At 39.4% G+C, this 17,396-nt stretch overlaps 1 protein-coding gene across 2 annotated transcripts in view; it reads left to right on the forward strand.

Annotated features, from left to right (window-relative positions):
* Positions 1-1,949: 1,949 nt before the first annotated feature.
* The window catches only part of LOC140344781 (multidrug resistance-associated protein 1-like), a 45,979-nt gene continuing 30,532 nt past the window's right edge, over positions 1,950-17,396 (forward strand). The window contains exons 1-5 of one of the 2 annotated variants that reach the window (XM_072432001.1): positions 1,950-2,090; positions 7,015-7,076; positions 9,337-9,472; positions 10,905-11,026; positions 14,209-14,386. In XM_072432001.1, coding sequence (XP_072288102.1) covers positions 2,049-2,090; positions 7,015-7,076; positions 9,337-9,472; positions 10,905-11,026; positions 14,209-14,386 — 540 coding nt within the window. In that variant the 5' untranslated portion in view covers positions 1,950-2,048. Of the gene's footprint in view, positions 2,091-2,466; positions 2,621-7,014; positions 7,077-9,336; positions 9,473-10,904; positions 11,027-14,208; positions 14,387-17,396 lie in introns of those variants that run through there. The other variant, XM_072431993.1, reaches the window with a different exon arrangement.

Raw genomic sequence — 17,396 nt, forward strand, 5'->3', positions numbered from 1 at the left:
CCTTGTGCTTCAGCAGTGCAGACAGTGGCACAATGCAGAAATCTGAACTTGGGCTAAAATATCAGCTGTCAATATGTCTAGTCTAGTGTCAGCTGTTTTATTTGGACAATGATCATTTTAATGATTTTTTAGCAGATGGGAGACCCTGGGATAAAACAAGGTGCATTGATACTTTGAACAAAATATATATTAGTTTTTGCCTGGTATTACTGAGCAAGATTAAAAGTTTGGGGAACACTCGGCGTGGTATCCTGCACTGGTTTCGATAAACTGAGAAGTGGTAACTTGAATTTAAATGTACCAGATCCTCACATACTAATTACTAAAGTAATACCATTCATTTCTTCAAATGCAGATCAGGCAATAATAAGGGTGTAAGTGCAATTGGTGTGACCTCAAACATCTGTCACTGTGCGTTGAACCCTTTTTGCACACTAATATCCTCAGCAACTGATACACTGCCTTACTTCTGCCTTGTGAAAGAACATTGCCTCCCCTTTCTGTAATACTGCTTGTTCTGTTTGTTCCCTTTAGAGATTAGAGCTGGCTGCCATCTTTCTTATAAACCCTGCTGTAATAAATCTGTAATTGGTGTTCACGTATGATGAAACAAATCTGCTGTGATCCCTGATCAGCCAATAGCCAGACATCCACTACATATTGAACATATCCAAAGGAATGGTCCCATTTAACTATGGAAAATCTTTTGTAAACTGTAAAACATGTTAATGCTAATGAGCCAAAATCTAACACAAACACTGAAAGTGATGGGCATTTAATTACCTTGAGGTGCCACCATCAGAGGGACAGACAGAAAATCCTAAAACAGAGTACCAATAAGTACTGCTAGAATTTTTAACAGGCTATGTATCCTTATTATTAACTTGTATTTATATAACGCCGACATATTACGCTTTACAAAGTCCATAGTGATTTCACTAGTTGTCCTTCAAAGGGGCTCACAATCTAATGTCCCCACTATAGTCTTATGTCTTAATATAGTCTAAGGTCCCTTTTATGGGTAGCCAATTAAGCTAGCTGCATGTTTTTGGGATGTGGGAGAACCTGCAAACTCCATGCAGATAGTGTCCTGGCCGAGATTCGACCCTGGGACCCAGCGGGGCAACGGGAGAGTGCTTCCCACATAATCTACTTTAATCTGAATGCACCCTGAGAATATTATTTTTGTATTAGACCTGGTGGCACTACACTTTACTCTGACACGTGATGGTGTGCTGTGGTTCTATTCATTCTAATTGGCACTCCAACACACCTTGCCAACATACTTGTGTTGCAGCTCACCTCAATGCAACGTTATGGTGAGCATTATTAAAATAGAAAATAAAGTCAAATCTAAAAAGGATGGTAGAAGATCATCTGCAAGAAGAGCAAGATGGCGGTACCTGTCACTGTACCAAGGCAGGTGAGTCACCTTGGGTTTAGTTTGGCTTTACCTGACAAAGATTGTTTTAAAAGGCCGCAAAGGCCAGAGTGCTAACCACTGAGCCACAGTGCTGTCTGAGCACCATTCCCATCGCAAGCAATGCATTTCTATCACCATTAAACCCAATTCTTAGAAATAATTCTGGAGTGCACTGTGGTACCCATTTCATCGCAGCCACTTTCACCTCATCTCTGTCCTCAGATTATTTTCCCCGATGATTATTATTTATTATCCAACCGAACAGTTGGACTGCCCCAGATCCTGGCTGTACCATAGATAAGGGACCACTGACCGGCCCAATTCATTGGCCCCTAAACATGAACGTCGATTTGATGGCAAATATATTTGGGGGAGGAAATTGTCGAAGATGTTCACCCTTTTATAAGAGATGTTAATGATGAATAATGATGAGGATGAATGTGCTGATTGATCCTTGGAATATCAGGCATGGTGCAGGGAGGAGGAGGAGGGGTGACATCACCGGTGGGCATGCGGCACAGAGCTGCCAGTGTCACCTGACTCCCAAAACTAACCCCCCTTGTAGGTGCCTTATCATACCGCTCCAAGCAGGGAAATCTGATGGGAAGGCTTGCTGGTCACATCAATGGTTTCCTCTGATGCCCAGCATCTCGTGGACCTGGACCAGGTAAGCACTGCCTAATGATTGGTGGACATCCAGAAGCCCCTATCAGCATTTATAATGCTCACAGCACCAACACACGGGGCCCTAGGCATGGTAACAAGCTGGGGCCCCATATGTTCAATGCAAATACCACGCAGCTGCAGAGCATCCAACCTTGCAGCCAAGGGGTTAATCCTGTGCAGCTCTTCCACAACCTAACCTAAGAATGGGAGTGACTGTCTGCCAATGTCACCGCTCTCAGAATCCCATTGGCTGCCGGTCGCACGTGGTTGGCTGGCTGTCATTATCGCGGTTTGTGATTGGCTGTTAGAATGTTATTGTAGCGAGAGCCGTATGAATGGATGGAGCCGGAAGAGATGTGCAGGGACACTAGAGGGCGCTGTGTGCAGGCAGTGTCCGGGCATGGCAGTGTGTAGAGTATACGATCATAGCGCTGTGTAGGCTGTCGCGCAGTACGGACTCCATTCAGGACAATGCTGAGAGCCATAACCGGGCACAATGTCCCCTACCAGAGGATCTCAGACAGTGGCAAGGTATGTGACCATGGTGAGCTGTGGTGTGTACACAGGAGTATTAATACTGTGTGTGCAGTGTGATTGGAATATGTCATATATCATACAGGGATCAGTAGTATCAGTTCTGTTTCCATGCATTGGGCTCTGATCTGATTGCCTTTCATTAAATAATGTGTCATATGTCTCCTGCACAAACATTGCCAGTGCAGAACATGCAGGACTTACAGGTCCCCCACCCTTGGGACTGGACATTGAAAAGATAAGCAACACACTGATTAGCTCCTCTCTCTGTCCATCTGCTTCCTCCACCTATCAGCATGGCTCTTTGTATTGCATCAAACCTGGCTGGCTTCTTGTGCTGCTTCACTTTCTGAGCTTTGCTGTGCAAAATGTTCAACTGAATGCAGGAGATTAATTCCAGATCAAATTCAGCTTCTTACATTATATAGTATATGAATGCGTATAGAGCTCCAGTAATGGGCTTTATATCTGTCCGCAGTACAAATTTCAAGGAAATTCCAAGTCTCGGTTCTTGTATCGGGATCTAATGAAAAAGCAACAAGTACTCAATACGTGAGTTAAATTTGCTTCCTGCTTATAGGAATTCCACATGTGCCATGATTCCTTGCATTGGGTAGCATGGATTTGAGTGTTTTATGTTTGTAGTCTCCGCTTGTGATCTGTGATCCATGCTGTGTAATTCCTATCATCTGTGCCCTGTGCACGTCATACAGCAAACAGACGTTGTAATAGAAGATGAGTGCTTGAAATGAGAGCCATGGATGGTGCCGTGTAGAACTCATGAAAACAGAGGGTGAAGTCCTGTACGTCCCATGATCTGTGCCGTGTACCTCCTATCATCTGTGCCGCATACCTCCCATTGTCTGTGCCGCGTACCTCCCATTGTCTGTGCCGCGTACCTCCCATCGTCTGTGCCGCGTATCCCCCATCATCTGTGCCGCGTACTCCCCATCATCTATGCCGCGTACTCCCCATCATCTATGCCGTGTACCTCCCATCATCAGTGCCACGTACCTCCCTTCATCTGTGCTACGTACCCCCCATCATCTGTGCCATGCACCTCCCATCATCTGTGCTGCGCACCTCCTAATATCTGTGCCGCATACCCCTCATTATCTGTGTACCCATGAGTGTAGAACTCATGAAAACAGAGGATAAAGTCCTGTACGTCCCATAATCTGTGCCACGCACATCCTATCATCTGTGCCGCGTACCCCTCATCATCTGTGCCGCATACCTCCCATTATCTGTGTACCCATGAGTGTAGAACTCATGGAAACAGAGGATGAAGTCCTGTACGTCCCATAATCTGTGCCGCGCACATCCCATCATCTGTGCCGCGTACCTTCCATCATATGTGCAGCGTACCTCCCATCATCTGTGCCGCGTACCTCCCATCACCTGTGCCACGTACCTCCCATCACCTGTGCCACGTACCTCCCATCATCTGTGCCGCGTACCTCTCATTATCTGTGCTGCGTACCCCCCATTATCTATGTACCCGCTCACACCCTTGCCCTGTGCTGTCTAGCAGTACTAACACTTTGATACATCAGGCTTTCTGCAGAGATTTTCCTGTAGTGGATGTGTCTGAATATTTTTTCGGCACACAATGGGGGTTCTCTGATCTCCAGTTTACTGGCCTCAGTGAGCGGGTTGGAATGAAACACTGCGGCAATGGCTGGATAAACATTTAGCATAAGATTTTTTTTTTTGCTTACCATGGTTCACCAGACTAAATAACAAAGGGTTAATCTAAAACATAAAAATCCTCTTAGATGTCCCTTATTTCTGAAGTTATTTATGGTGCTGTTGTGTTGTAAGGTTATGCCCTGCACTGTCACCATATGGAGTTGCAGTTGTACAGTCACCCGGTTAGAAATGTCCCTGTGTGGTTCAGGTATTTTATTCTGGGCAAGGAAGAGAAGCGATGTGGTTTCAGTGATTCCGTCTTCCACCATGTGACAAATCTGACAACAATGAGTCAGTGCAGCGTGATCCCGCCTGAGTCCCCACAGATATTTTGGATAAGTTGACATGAACAATATACCGCTGTGTACAGTGTATTCTGTGTAAACATTATTCTGCTGGAGAATGCAATGAAATGTAAAGAAAAAAGCTGGACGTATGATTGTTGTGCTTTCCATGAATAGAATTCTCTCCTTACAGCAAACAAACCTTGTACTACAGGACGGGTTCTTTATGTGACAGGAATGGATGGAAACAGATGGAAACAGAAGACGCAATCACCAGCACTGCAAAGTACAGGGGTCCTGGTTTATTATAAAAGAACTGACACAACATTGGAAAGCCAACGTTTCAGGGCCGTGCATGGCAAGGCAACATGATGAATACATAATCACTTGTTACCTTAAAGAAGGGACCCAATGTCCTCCTGAAATATTGGCTTTTATATTAAAGCAAAAATCCTGGAGTGCTGGTGACTTCATCTTCTGTTTGTTGTGCTGTTCCCTTTGTAGTTGTTATGTAAGTGATCATGTTTTATATTTATATCTAATTGCCATGATTTACCCCAAGGGAGTCACCTTATAGGTCCCCAGTGACACCTTGTAATATCCATTGACATGTACTGTGACATCCACTGCTCCCTCCATTATTATTGCAATGTGCAGGCAGGACTACAATCTTCACTACTAAACACTGCATTCTGCTGTGTGAGGACGAATAGTCCCTATTTATTGTACAGCGCTGTGTAATATGTTGGCGCTATATGAATTCTGGTTATTATTAATAATATTATTATATAAAACCTAATCTGCTACTTGTGAAAGTGATAAAGGCTTTTCGTTCTCCAATATACTGTACATGCTACAGATTTCAATTTTTGTATACGCTGCAACCTGGAACCTTTACCAGTGTTTACATTTCACCTTCATATTGGTGGGCGAGCAGCTCAGGGACAATATAACTTCACAGGTCACCTTAGCATGCCCTGTGATTTTAAACTCCATGTAATGAGTTGTTCATTTTTATTTCTCTTGGTCCCTTACTTGTCCATGTTTTTTTACTGCTTTTTATCTAGCTAAAACTATTTTGGCCTGAACACTTTTACCTTCTACTGTCTAATTGAGCATGCGGTGTGACCCTGCCTCAGCTCCTTACATTGTGATTTTATAGATGGTGTGTAAGTGGGGTGCACATTATAGTTATGGGGTCATGACATATAAAATGGTTTGCTCTTCTCCTCTCTTACATCAAGAATGGGTTACATATGTAGACAATGTGGAAATAGCTCAGGGCAAAGCTGTCAGGCTGACAACATCACATTCTCTGTATGGTATACAATGTCAGATGTACTGATATAACCTGTTCACAGGACTAATCCTAACTACCTATATCTGGTTTTTGGCTGGAGATGTACTAGTCAAACAGGTCTGGTGACAGCTGATCACTGGTTAGTAGAAAAAAGTAAAAAAAAAAACCCAAAAAACTATATATATCACTGCTGTGATTTCTTGCTGATGCAACATTGTCAGCACACACAGGAATTTACGCTGGATTTCTAGCAGATCTAATGTACAGATTTTTTTTACATACTTGCAGAATTGGTAAATGGATGTAAAATGTATTACAGAGCTGTACTGCCAGTGCAACTCAAGCAGGTAAGTATGTTTATTGCAGAAGGGACATCACCTGTCCCTTTCTGCAATAAAGCCCCCTCCCCTCCCCGATCACAAATGTTAACATCAGAACTTCAGTTCCACTTTAATGGAATTCATTGGGCCTGATTTATTAAAGCTCCCCCAGGCTGGAGAGGATACAGTTTCATCAGTGAAGCTGGGTGATCCAGCAAACGTGGAAAGGTTTTCCTCAAAGTCATTTGCTATTTGCTAGCAAATGTATTTAATTCTTGAACAGATCCATTCCAAGTTTGCTGGATCTCCCAGCTTCACTGATGAAAGTGTATCCTCTTCAGCCTTCAGCTTTGGAGAGCTTTAATAAATCAGGGCCAGAGATGGAGGACTATGAAAGAGTTTTCACCTCTACTTTCTTGCATTCTCCTATCTAGTGCCACTATGGGGGAAACAGGTGCCAATTTTGCATCTTGCTCTATTAGCAGCAACTTTTATGGCCATAAATATTCGTGTTGGCTGAAGGATATCACACTTTTTGGCCATGATGGGGGGGGGGGGGGGGGCATGTCCTTTGAGATGGGCCACATGTTGACCAGAAAACTGTTTGGGCGAATCTCCAGATTTCCAGAATACTGAGATTTGCCTAAAGGTTGGCTTGCACAGACAGCATAGTTTAGTTGTGTTTTAATGTAGCTAAGCCATGTAGCAACAATAATTAAAAAAATATATATAAGTATAAATATATGTGCATGTAAGTATATGTGCTTACTAAAACCTTTTTATTTTTCTGTACAGAATGAAAATCCAGAAAACAAGGTTTCCTTTCTCAGCAGGGTGACATATTCCTGGTACAGCAGGTATGAAAAATCTTCATTAATAACCTGACACATGAATGTTTGAAGCAAGACCCTTCAATCATGACCAACCCCAGTACCTCCAATGCAGAAATATTAACACATTCATAAATCCAAAACCAAATATTACATGATCAGCATTATTAGGTAATAAAGCAAAGTGTGCAGACTTATCAGGACAGGGATGGGGGCAATGTGTGGGGGCCACAGCAAACTTCCCCAATGTGTTTGTACATGTTGGGGCATCATAAAGACAGTTGGACTAAAATAGCAATCAGCTGGGAAGATAACTTATATTTGTATTTAGTTAAGAATTTTCAGGACCAAACAATTTATTCCCACAAAATTAAATACATAATTGTTATTAAATGTTATCATTGGGGACAGTTTCTGGCCATTCCCTTTTTTTTTTTTTTTTAGCCTCAATGCATTTCTAATTCATACAAATGTAATATCTCTCTATATTTACAAAGCACAGGCATACCATTTATATACAAACTATCACATGGCTATATATACATATAACATATATTATTATTATTATTATTATTAATAATATCAATAATATGAATAATAATAATAAATAGTATGTATATAGCTCCAACATATTATGAAGTGCTGTATGTTAAATAGAGATAATCAAATTGAAGCTGTCACTTTTGAAATAATGACTTATTGGGCATCTGATTATGTTTTATAGCACCTTGTAAGAGTTTCTACATCGTGGCTAAATGGGGTGTCTTTTGAGCTTCGGGGCAGTGTCCCCTCCTCCTTCTGTGTCCCTGTCTGTATCTGTCTGTCATTTGGAACTCCTATTTAATGTATGTACTATTTAATGTATAAATCCTGTTTAATAATATTAAAATTACCATCATAGAGTTGAAGTCTTCACTGATAGTGAGCACTAAGCAGACTGTTATTCCCTATACTGTTACTGCAGAGGTGCAGTAGCAGCCAACAGCGGGCTCCTGTGTAAAACAGACTGCCCCCCCCCCCACTGAACCCTGTTGTACCCCGGGGCCCCCTGCTGAACCCTAAGGAAGGTCCGGGCCATTGTGCAGCTGCACACTATGCACCTCCACTATACGCCCGCCCCTGCTGGAAAGGTTTACTAGGGTCCTATGTGATCTAAAGTACTTTTTATTAAAAAAAAAAATAGCACAAAAATATATTTTTTGTATAAAAAAAAGAAATAACCCTCCTTCATGTTCACTCTTAGGTCCCGATATTACATTGTATGCTCTGGATGACATCTGTTCCTATTGTGTGAGCGTCAAACACCAACTCCCACTAATGCCATATGACTTATCTTAATGTTATTTCAATGATTCGTACTAACAGATTTTTTTTTTCCATTGTGATGTAACAAAACTGTCATAACCTAAAAGCAGACATTTAATTCTGGGCTTAACACATCCACTACATTATTCTAAAAAAAATGCCCTGGGTATGGAATGATATTTTGGAGAAAATTTCTGAAGCAGCACCCTTTAAGTAAACACCACATTAGGAAAATTTTCATTTTTTTGTATTACAATGATATAGAAAATCAGTAGTGAGTTTTTATATTTTAGTTCAGCAATAAAAAAACTTTTCATTTTTTTCAACCAGTAAACATGATATACTGCATTTTAATATCTACCACTTGCAGTCAGCAGATGACACTCTTAACAAGGCTCAGAGAGCAGCCATTGTGCTAGATAGAGAGGACAACACCTTATCTAGTTTATAACCTGCCAAAAATTCTAGTGGTTCTACTTGTAAAGAAAATCTGACATTCACTAAAACATTCCCTGGTGAAGAATCTTCCAGGTCCAGTGTTTTAGTCTTAAATATATCAGATTATCCATTTGTAAACCTTGAAAGAGTTACAAAAACTATATAATTTCCCTTTACATGCTATTGGAACTTGAGAACGGACCCCTTATGTAATTATTTAATTGTTTTGTATGTCTACACCAGTGTTTCTCAAACTTTTTAACATAGAGGAACTCTTGAAATAACTTTCAGGTCTTCAGGCAACCCCTTATATGATTACTATATCCACAACTCACAGTACAGTAGTGTGGTGGTCAGTAGGAAGAATTCATTAAACTGACCTGAGGGTTATAAATTATTATTAGCTCAAGGAACCCCTAGTAACCTCTGAGGAACCCTGGTCTATATTATTCATATTTGGCATTGGTGTTTTATCTGTTTTATTAAAATGTAACATGACTACCAAAATAGTGAATCTCAATCATTCTGTAATAATGTTTATTAGGATCATAACCCTCGGCTATAAGAAGCCACTGGAAAGAGAAGATCTGATTGAGCTGAATGAAGTGGATTCATCATATAATATTTACCCTGCATTTGAACAGAACTGGAGGAAAGAAATACAACCAGAAGGCAAAAAGGTAAAACAAAAATAATATATGCAAAACACAGTCTATAAACATAACATAACTGAACTTTACCTCTCTCCTCTCAGTACAACTAGTTACTGGTGGATGAGAACTAAGTGATGTCCTCAGGACTGTTGTGTAGGCTGAGGCTGATCACAAAGACAGACTGCACAGATCCAATATTATTATTATTATTATTATTATTATTATTATTATTATTATTATTATTAATAATAATAATAATATTTAATAAACTGTATATATATAACTGTATGTATATAGCGCCAACATATAACACAATGCCGTATATTAAATAGGGGTTACAAATGACAGACTAATACAGACAGTGACACAGGAGGTGGAAAGGACCCTGCCCAGAAGAGCTTACTATCTAATAGGTGGGGTATCACAATAGGAGGGGGGTATATAGGTATATATATATATATATATATATATATACAAAGTGTTTCACAATCTCATCTTTACTGATATATGTATGTTTTTATATGTGTGAGAGAGGAGTACCCTCCTAAACAGTTGTTACCATTGGAAGATTTTATCTTACCTCTAAAAACTAACATTTAGGATTTGAATCCCTTCTCTGGTGAATAGTAGCAATAGGATGAGTTTACCTAGACAAAGCCTAGTCATGATATTTAGACTTTTGATAATGTAGCATGGCTGAGAATCTTTCTTGCTGTTCATTTCTTCATATGCATTCTCTTTGGTATAGTGGTCCTGGAAAACCCTCCTACATTTACATTTTGGTAAAGCCCTTCTGGCTAGCCATGTGAGCAATGTCCTCCTCTGCTCTCTTCCAGTGGTTCTCTATGATGAAGTATGTGTCTATGATGCCCTACACTCACAGTATGTCCTCAGTCTACTCTATGATGCTAGACTTTGCTCAGCCTAGCAGACCGAGGTCTTGTGCCATTGAAGTGGTTCTATTAGGACAGCACCAGAAAGGAGGTGACTATTGCTGCCAAAATTACTTCTTTTATTTTAAATACTTCCTGAGTCACCTTACAATAAATTATGTTTGGATTTAAAAGATACCGTGAGTAAAATAAAGGTAGACGCACCCTTTAAGCATGGTTAGATCAGTATTAGACCTAAACTATGTTAGGAAGGTAACATAGTTTAAGGTAGATAGATTATTCTGAATGAATGAATATACTGTATTTCACTGATATGACTTTAATATATGACACGTTTAAATATTGTCGCTAGACATGATAATGAAAGAGACAAAAGAGTCACAGATGACTGAATAAGCACTGTAGACGCAGAAGGAGGGAAAGGGAAAATCCTTTAACTTGTATTGCAGTTGTTGGATTTTAATTAAATTTGACTATTTTTTATTAGTTTTTTAATGTTTAATGTTTTCTCTCCCTTCATAATTTGGATTTTCTTTTCCATAATTAAGATCTATATGTTTTTCCAGGGTCCCAGAAAGCCATCATTGCTGAGAGCATTATGGAACACCTTCAACTATTCTCTGATCTATGTGGCTCTGATGAAAGTAGTGGCCGATGTCCTGGCTTTTACAAGCCCCCAGATCCTAAAGTGAGTGAGATTTGATAAAATGAGGCTAATTCATATGGGTTTTTTAACTAAAAATACACAGGTTGATGGAAATGATCAAAGAGCAGCTAAACCTACAGAATAAATGTACAGATCAGACATTTGCACTTGATTTATTAAAACTCTCCAAGACTGAGGAAAATAGACTAACATGGGAGAACCTGGGTCATTCAGCAAACCTGGAATTGCTTTCATAAAACAATGTGCTATTATTTGGCAAATGTTTTTTATCCTGGAATAGATCAAGTCCCGGTTTGCTGGACCACTCAGGTTCACCCATGATAGTCTATCTTCTCCAGTCTTAGAGAGCTTTGATAAATGAGGCCTATTGGTATTACACAGCCTTCATTTTTTTGTTCTACCATTTGCACTGATGTATCTAAATATGACAACATGCACATTATATAGTTTACTTGGTATGGTGCTCCCTGATAGGTGACATGGGATTACCCGAGGCACTAAGTGCGCTGCAGGTCTTCACTAGTGCACTCCACAAGAAGTGATGGGCCAGTGACCATAGGGACCACTGGACTACTTTTCTGTAAGGAAGTCACCAGGTCGCGGCTCCTGGGCTCTCCCTACCAAAAGGAACAGAGATCAGATGGGTTCAGTGTAGAAAAGGTTATCAGGCAGGACCACAGTAAGGTCAAGGTGGGGTAGAAGAACATAAGTAAAAATCTAGAAACCAAAACTTGGAAGTAGAGATGTTTTATTAGGACAAGCAGCCAATAGTAGGACAGGATCATAACCAAGAACCTATCTCCTCATAGGCTGCAGAACTCACTCCCTAATCCCCCCACCCAGCTGCTGTGCACAGTGTGCCAGGGATGCAGAGATTGGCAGAATGTGTATGACTAAAGGGATGGTGGGGATGCTGCAAGCTGCTAAACTGAAGATCTGCAGGCAATAGCACTTTGCAATCTAATAGACAAGATCATGCATGGCTTCTTTCTTCCTCATCATTTTAAATATATATGGGGACAGGGAGGTCAGGGGGTGCAACAGATTTTTATGTACAGGAGAAGAGAGCCCTGCATTGGGAGAAAAAGGTGTGTTTCTTTCTACTTTCCCACACCCCCATTGTTTTGAAAAAACAAAAACAAAACAAGGTTGAAGTTTATTTTAACCCAATCAGTAAAATCTCATCTAACCCATAATGTTATTGTCAAAATTTACATCTTATATTACAATAATTCCTGCCATAAGCATTTTAATTCAGGCACTTCCTGTTATGCAGTGACAGTGTTAGTCCCTGTCTTCCTGTTACTCTCCTGTGTTGTCACCCCAAGTCATGTGTCTCTGCAGTATAGAAGTGACAAGCAGTAATAAGAATTGTGCAGGCAGGGTATTCCCATGTCACTGGCATGATGCCCACCCTGAATGATGCCAATGATCCCTTGCTTGGGGGCAGGCATGAAGACAGCTTGCAAAAAGACTGTAAAAGATCAGGAGCACTGAGATACAAGAAAGGATGAAAATATTTTCTAAATAAGGGAAAAAGCTAGATTCACACCTTTGCATTTTTGCTTCTTACAATTTCCATTAAAATCAGTGAAAGACATCCAAATGTTAAAAATGTGAAAGCATGTTGATGTGCACTATGCTGCAATCTGACATAAAAATAAAAACATTCAGCAACGAATCTTAATAATTGTTTATGTGCGTTGACATGCAGTTTCAGGCCCCTAGACTGCAATTGGCTGTGATAAATATACTGGTTATACATAAAATGCATTGTTAGAAAAGGACCTGGGGTGATTTATTTATAAAGTATGAATACAGCATTTAACAAATTCTAACATCAGGTGAATCTTTTTGATGTGTGTATTCTAAGTTCCAAGTTGGATGGAATGATTACCTACCTGTGAATATTTGGTGAATGTCACATTTTCTGTTTTATAAATGTAGCATTGTGCAATGCAGCCCATGTTTATTTTATAAATATCTCTGTGGATTCTGTATAACTCCCTACAGGTCTCAGGATATTTCGTCTTTCACTGAAATGTTGTTTCTGCCCTATCCCAGCCTAAGGTGATCATTGCTGGACACATTCCTTAGAAGGGGGTTATAGGTACAATATACCATACAGGTCATGGAAAGAATAACTCTGTGTTTCTGCCCCCCCGCCTCCTTCCTGGGCAATGAGTTACACTATATATATAGAAATTGTAATTATTAAAATGGAGCACTAGATTAAACAAATCCATGAGCTGTCTGATGAAAAATAAAGTGAGATTAGCCACCAGTTTATAATAAACAAGAATGGAAACGAGCAAATCTTCTTATTCACAGAATAAAGAGGGGGGACAAAAATATATTTTAATATCACAAAGTTATATTAAAATATCACATGTTTCAGACACTTATTCTTCAAGCAGAGCTGATTTAAAAACACAATGGGCCTGATTTATTAAAGCTTTTCAAGGCTCGAGAGGATACAATTTCATCAGTGAAGCTGGGTAATCCAGCAAACCTGGAATGGATCTGGTGCAGGATTCAAAACATTTGCTAACTATTTGTATTAAATATTATAGATTTATATAGTGCCAGCTCTGGAGGCACACGTGAGACTTACATACAATACCAGTGATCAGCCACTTTTAGCCGGGCGCAGCACCCTGCACTTTCGGTAACCACCAAGCTGTTTTTGGGTGGTTACTGAAGAGTTGGTCACAATACAGAGGCTGCCATCTGCCTACAGCTTCTTCCCACACAGCTTAAAAACATTTCTGGGTTAAACACTGTATTAGATGGTACAAGTGTAAGAAATGCAGATATTTTAGGCATACTGTGTACTGGGTAGGAAGTACAGAGCAGGAAAAGGCAAAGTCATTTTACAACAATGCTGTGACAAATTTGGAGGTGGCCCTGCCTATAGGGAGCTTACGGTCTAAATGCCCATGTTTCAGACAGCATACACAGGGTATAATATATAAAACCAGCAATAAACATGCTTATTCATGCCATCAATTTCTACCTAACATTCTGGGCCTAGGAAGAAGGAACCTGAGCCCAGTATTTCAGTAGATAAAACCTCCTATGTCAAGGTGGCCTAAGCGGTTGAAGGTCTTGTCAAGAACGTACTCTACACCATATTGTCCCCCCCCCCAGTTCATCATTTATCCAATAGGTAAGCTAAGTATGTTTCATCCTTTCTCTTGCAGGCAGATGATAACTTTCTGTGAGAACCCATCAGATGATTCCAGGACTGGCTACATGTTTGCTGTGTCTCTTCTCATGGTCACCATTCTGCAAACTTTGATCCTGCAACTTTACCAACGTTACAACATGCTGACTGCGGTGAAATTTAAAACGACTGTCATTGGAATCATCTATAAAAAGGTAAAAATGCAAACACATGGGAATACCTATTGGATCCGGGAAAGCTGAACAAAATATTTCCTATATCATTTTCAATTCCTATATGTTCTTCTGGATGAAGTATGTTCTTCCATGAAGAAGAACATACTGCCGTAGATTGATAAATGAAATGGAAGGGTGAGATGGGTAAATCCAAACAAAATCCGCTGGACTTTAGGTACAAACATTTAAAAGTTAAAATCATCAAAAAAATGTGCCCATCAGATGATAATATTATTACTAACGATTCTAGGCAATGTCTTCTTTGGGAAACCGTTCACAACAAGATGTGGTATCATTTTGAGGCTCCTGTAATACGTGATATCAGGCATGTGTCTTTTTTGGGATTGTCAATATCGGCAGCATAATACCAAATATGTTAGGTACCTATTGGGAGTCTTAAACCCAAACCCCTGATGCCCTTCACATATGGCAATAACTTTTATACTGTGACCAAGGATGATAAGTAAGATTCAGACGTACCAAATAGTGTTTCTCCTGTAAAAGCAATTGATGTGAAACATGTGGAGGAACACATATCGCATTAGTAATAATAATGTCATCTGATGGTCACATTTTTTTTTTCTGATTTTATGTAATGTGGTCAAATAAAATACGTTTTTATGATTTCAACTTTTAAATGTTTGTACCTAAAAAGTCCCACTGACTTTGTTTGGATATATCTGTTTTATCAGGGATGCAGTACTTATTAGGACCTAGAAGTATGTATTAAATCTAGTTCCTGCTAACTAATGAGATCTTCATGAAAGAGGTCTTTTATATATTAGACATAGGGGTTTATGGAGATTTTTCCAGAACTGAACAGGGCTCACAAAATGTATGAGCAGTGCTCACACACAATAGGAGATATGTAGTGGTGGGAAGTAGTGAGGGTTTTAGGAGACGGGAAGATGGGTAGGTAAGTTTCAAAAAATGGGTTTTAATTGCTCTTTTAAATGAGCAGAAAATAGGAGCAAGCCAAATAGGACGAGGAAGACCATTCCAGAGAGTAGTGGCAGCTCTAGAAAAGTCTTGGAGCCGTGTTTATGACGAGGTTATGAGTGAGGAAGTCATTATTAAGTAATTGGATGAGTGAAGAGAATGGCTAGGGGAGTATTTTTTTACAAGGGCAGAAAGGAAAGTGGCATAAGAGGTGTGTAGGGATTTGAAGGCAAAGCACAGGAGCTTGAATTTGATTCTAAGGTGAAATGGAAGCCAGTGTAGAAATCTAGAAGAGATGCAGCAGAAAAAGAGTGTTGGGAAGGATGGATGAGTCTGGCTGCAGCATTCATAATAGATTGTAAAGGAGAGAGTCGGGTTAGTGGAATACCAGGGAAGAGGATGTTACAGACTACAGTAGTCATTTTTTATACATTTTTTCTATAGATATACTTATGATATATATAATTAAGATATATTATACTGGTAAATTTCAGACCAAGAAAAGACCAGGAGCAGATGTTCTGTTGGGCCATGTTGGAAGGTCTACTGGTGTCACCAACTATTTTTTTGCTTAAGTTTTATACCTGGGGCCTATATTCTGTTATTTCAGTGGTCATCTCATGCACAAGTGGGGTTATTTAATTCAAAATGCAGCAACTTTTATCAGTCAATTTCAATTTACTGTATTCAAATTCCTGATCTGGTCCACAATGATATTTTGCACTTTGTACACATAACCCTTTCTCATTCCCCAGATTTGAGTAGTAAACCAGTAAATACCTAAAGGTAGCTGATTTCAAAGGTTCAGAAGGTTCACTAAGGCGTGACAAACCTGTGCAGGTTAATGTGTGAGTCATTACGAAGTTGTGACTTCTGCAGCCGATAGTTAACTGCACAAATTAATCATTAATGTTGTGTATTGTTTTCATGGAGGTACAGTTATATAACATGCTGGGCTTGGCAAGGCTAATAGTGTAATTTACTCAGGAATGAACAAACTTGGGCTTGCCAACTGCTGTAGAACTACAAATGCTACAACACTTTTCTTTTTATATTCAGACTGGAAGTAAAAGGTCCACTGATCATTACACCAATATGTGTGTGTGTGTATGTGTGTGTATATATATATATATATATAATAAATGATGTGTACCAACACACTTGAAGTATACATAAAAGCTATATTAGCTTATATAACTTATATTCTTGATTCATCTGCTTAGTTTAAATTAAACCTGATACACACCAAGACAACTCAGACCAAACATATGAATATAATAAAGCATAAGTTTACTTTTGGTGAAATCTACCTGACAATCATTGGTAATATGTGGAAACCCAAGCTTGGCTCTGCTTTCATGGCCTCCTATTGGTCATTCAGAATGATGGGCAGCTTTACTGACCAACAAGTGTGCTTGGTAAATGTTAAACTTTGCATTTAAATAGCTTTCTATATCACAGGGTTTGTTGCATTGTCAATATGGGTAAATATGCTTATGTTCACTTTCATCATGTGCTCAATTTTGAATTGCCAGGTTTGTGATGTATCCACTGTAAAGCATCTCTCTTATCCAAAAAATCCAATGAAATCAATTCTTCAGCCTAAAGCGACTTCTACTACAATATCTGTTCCCTTTTCATCTTGATCGATTACTGGATCAACATAAAATTATTATTATTATTACTAAACGAGATTTATATAGCGCCAACATATTACGCAGCACTATACATTAAATTGGGGTCATGATCTTATTGGTGTTGTTTTGCCCTTCAGTTTGGTTGGCCATACAATTGGTAATTTTGTTAGCTGTTTTTCAGGTTTTCAAAATTCAAATCAAAATTTTCCTCTTTTATATTTTTCACTTTTGGGCAAAATGATTGACTTAGTACTCAAAGCTTTTCCTATCTTTGGCTATATTGTAAGCTCTATTAGGCAGGGTCCTCTTCTCCTGTGTAATTGCTTATATTTGTTAAATATGCAGATTAATCATCTGCAGCCCCTATTTATTGTACAGTGTAGTGCTATATGTTGGTGCTATATGAATAAAAG

The sequence above is a fragment of the Pyxicephalus adspersus genome, chromosome 1 (assembly GCF_032062135.1).
Source record: "Pyxicephalus adspersus chromosome 1, UCB_Pads_2.0, whole genome shotgun sequence".
Taxonomy (NCBI): Eukaryota; Metazoa; Chordata; class Amphibia; order Anura; family Pyxicephalidae; genus Pyxicephalus; species Pyxicephalus adspersus.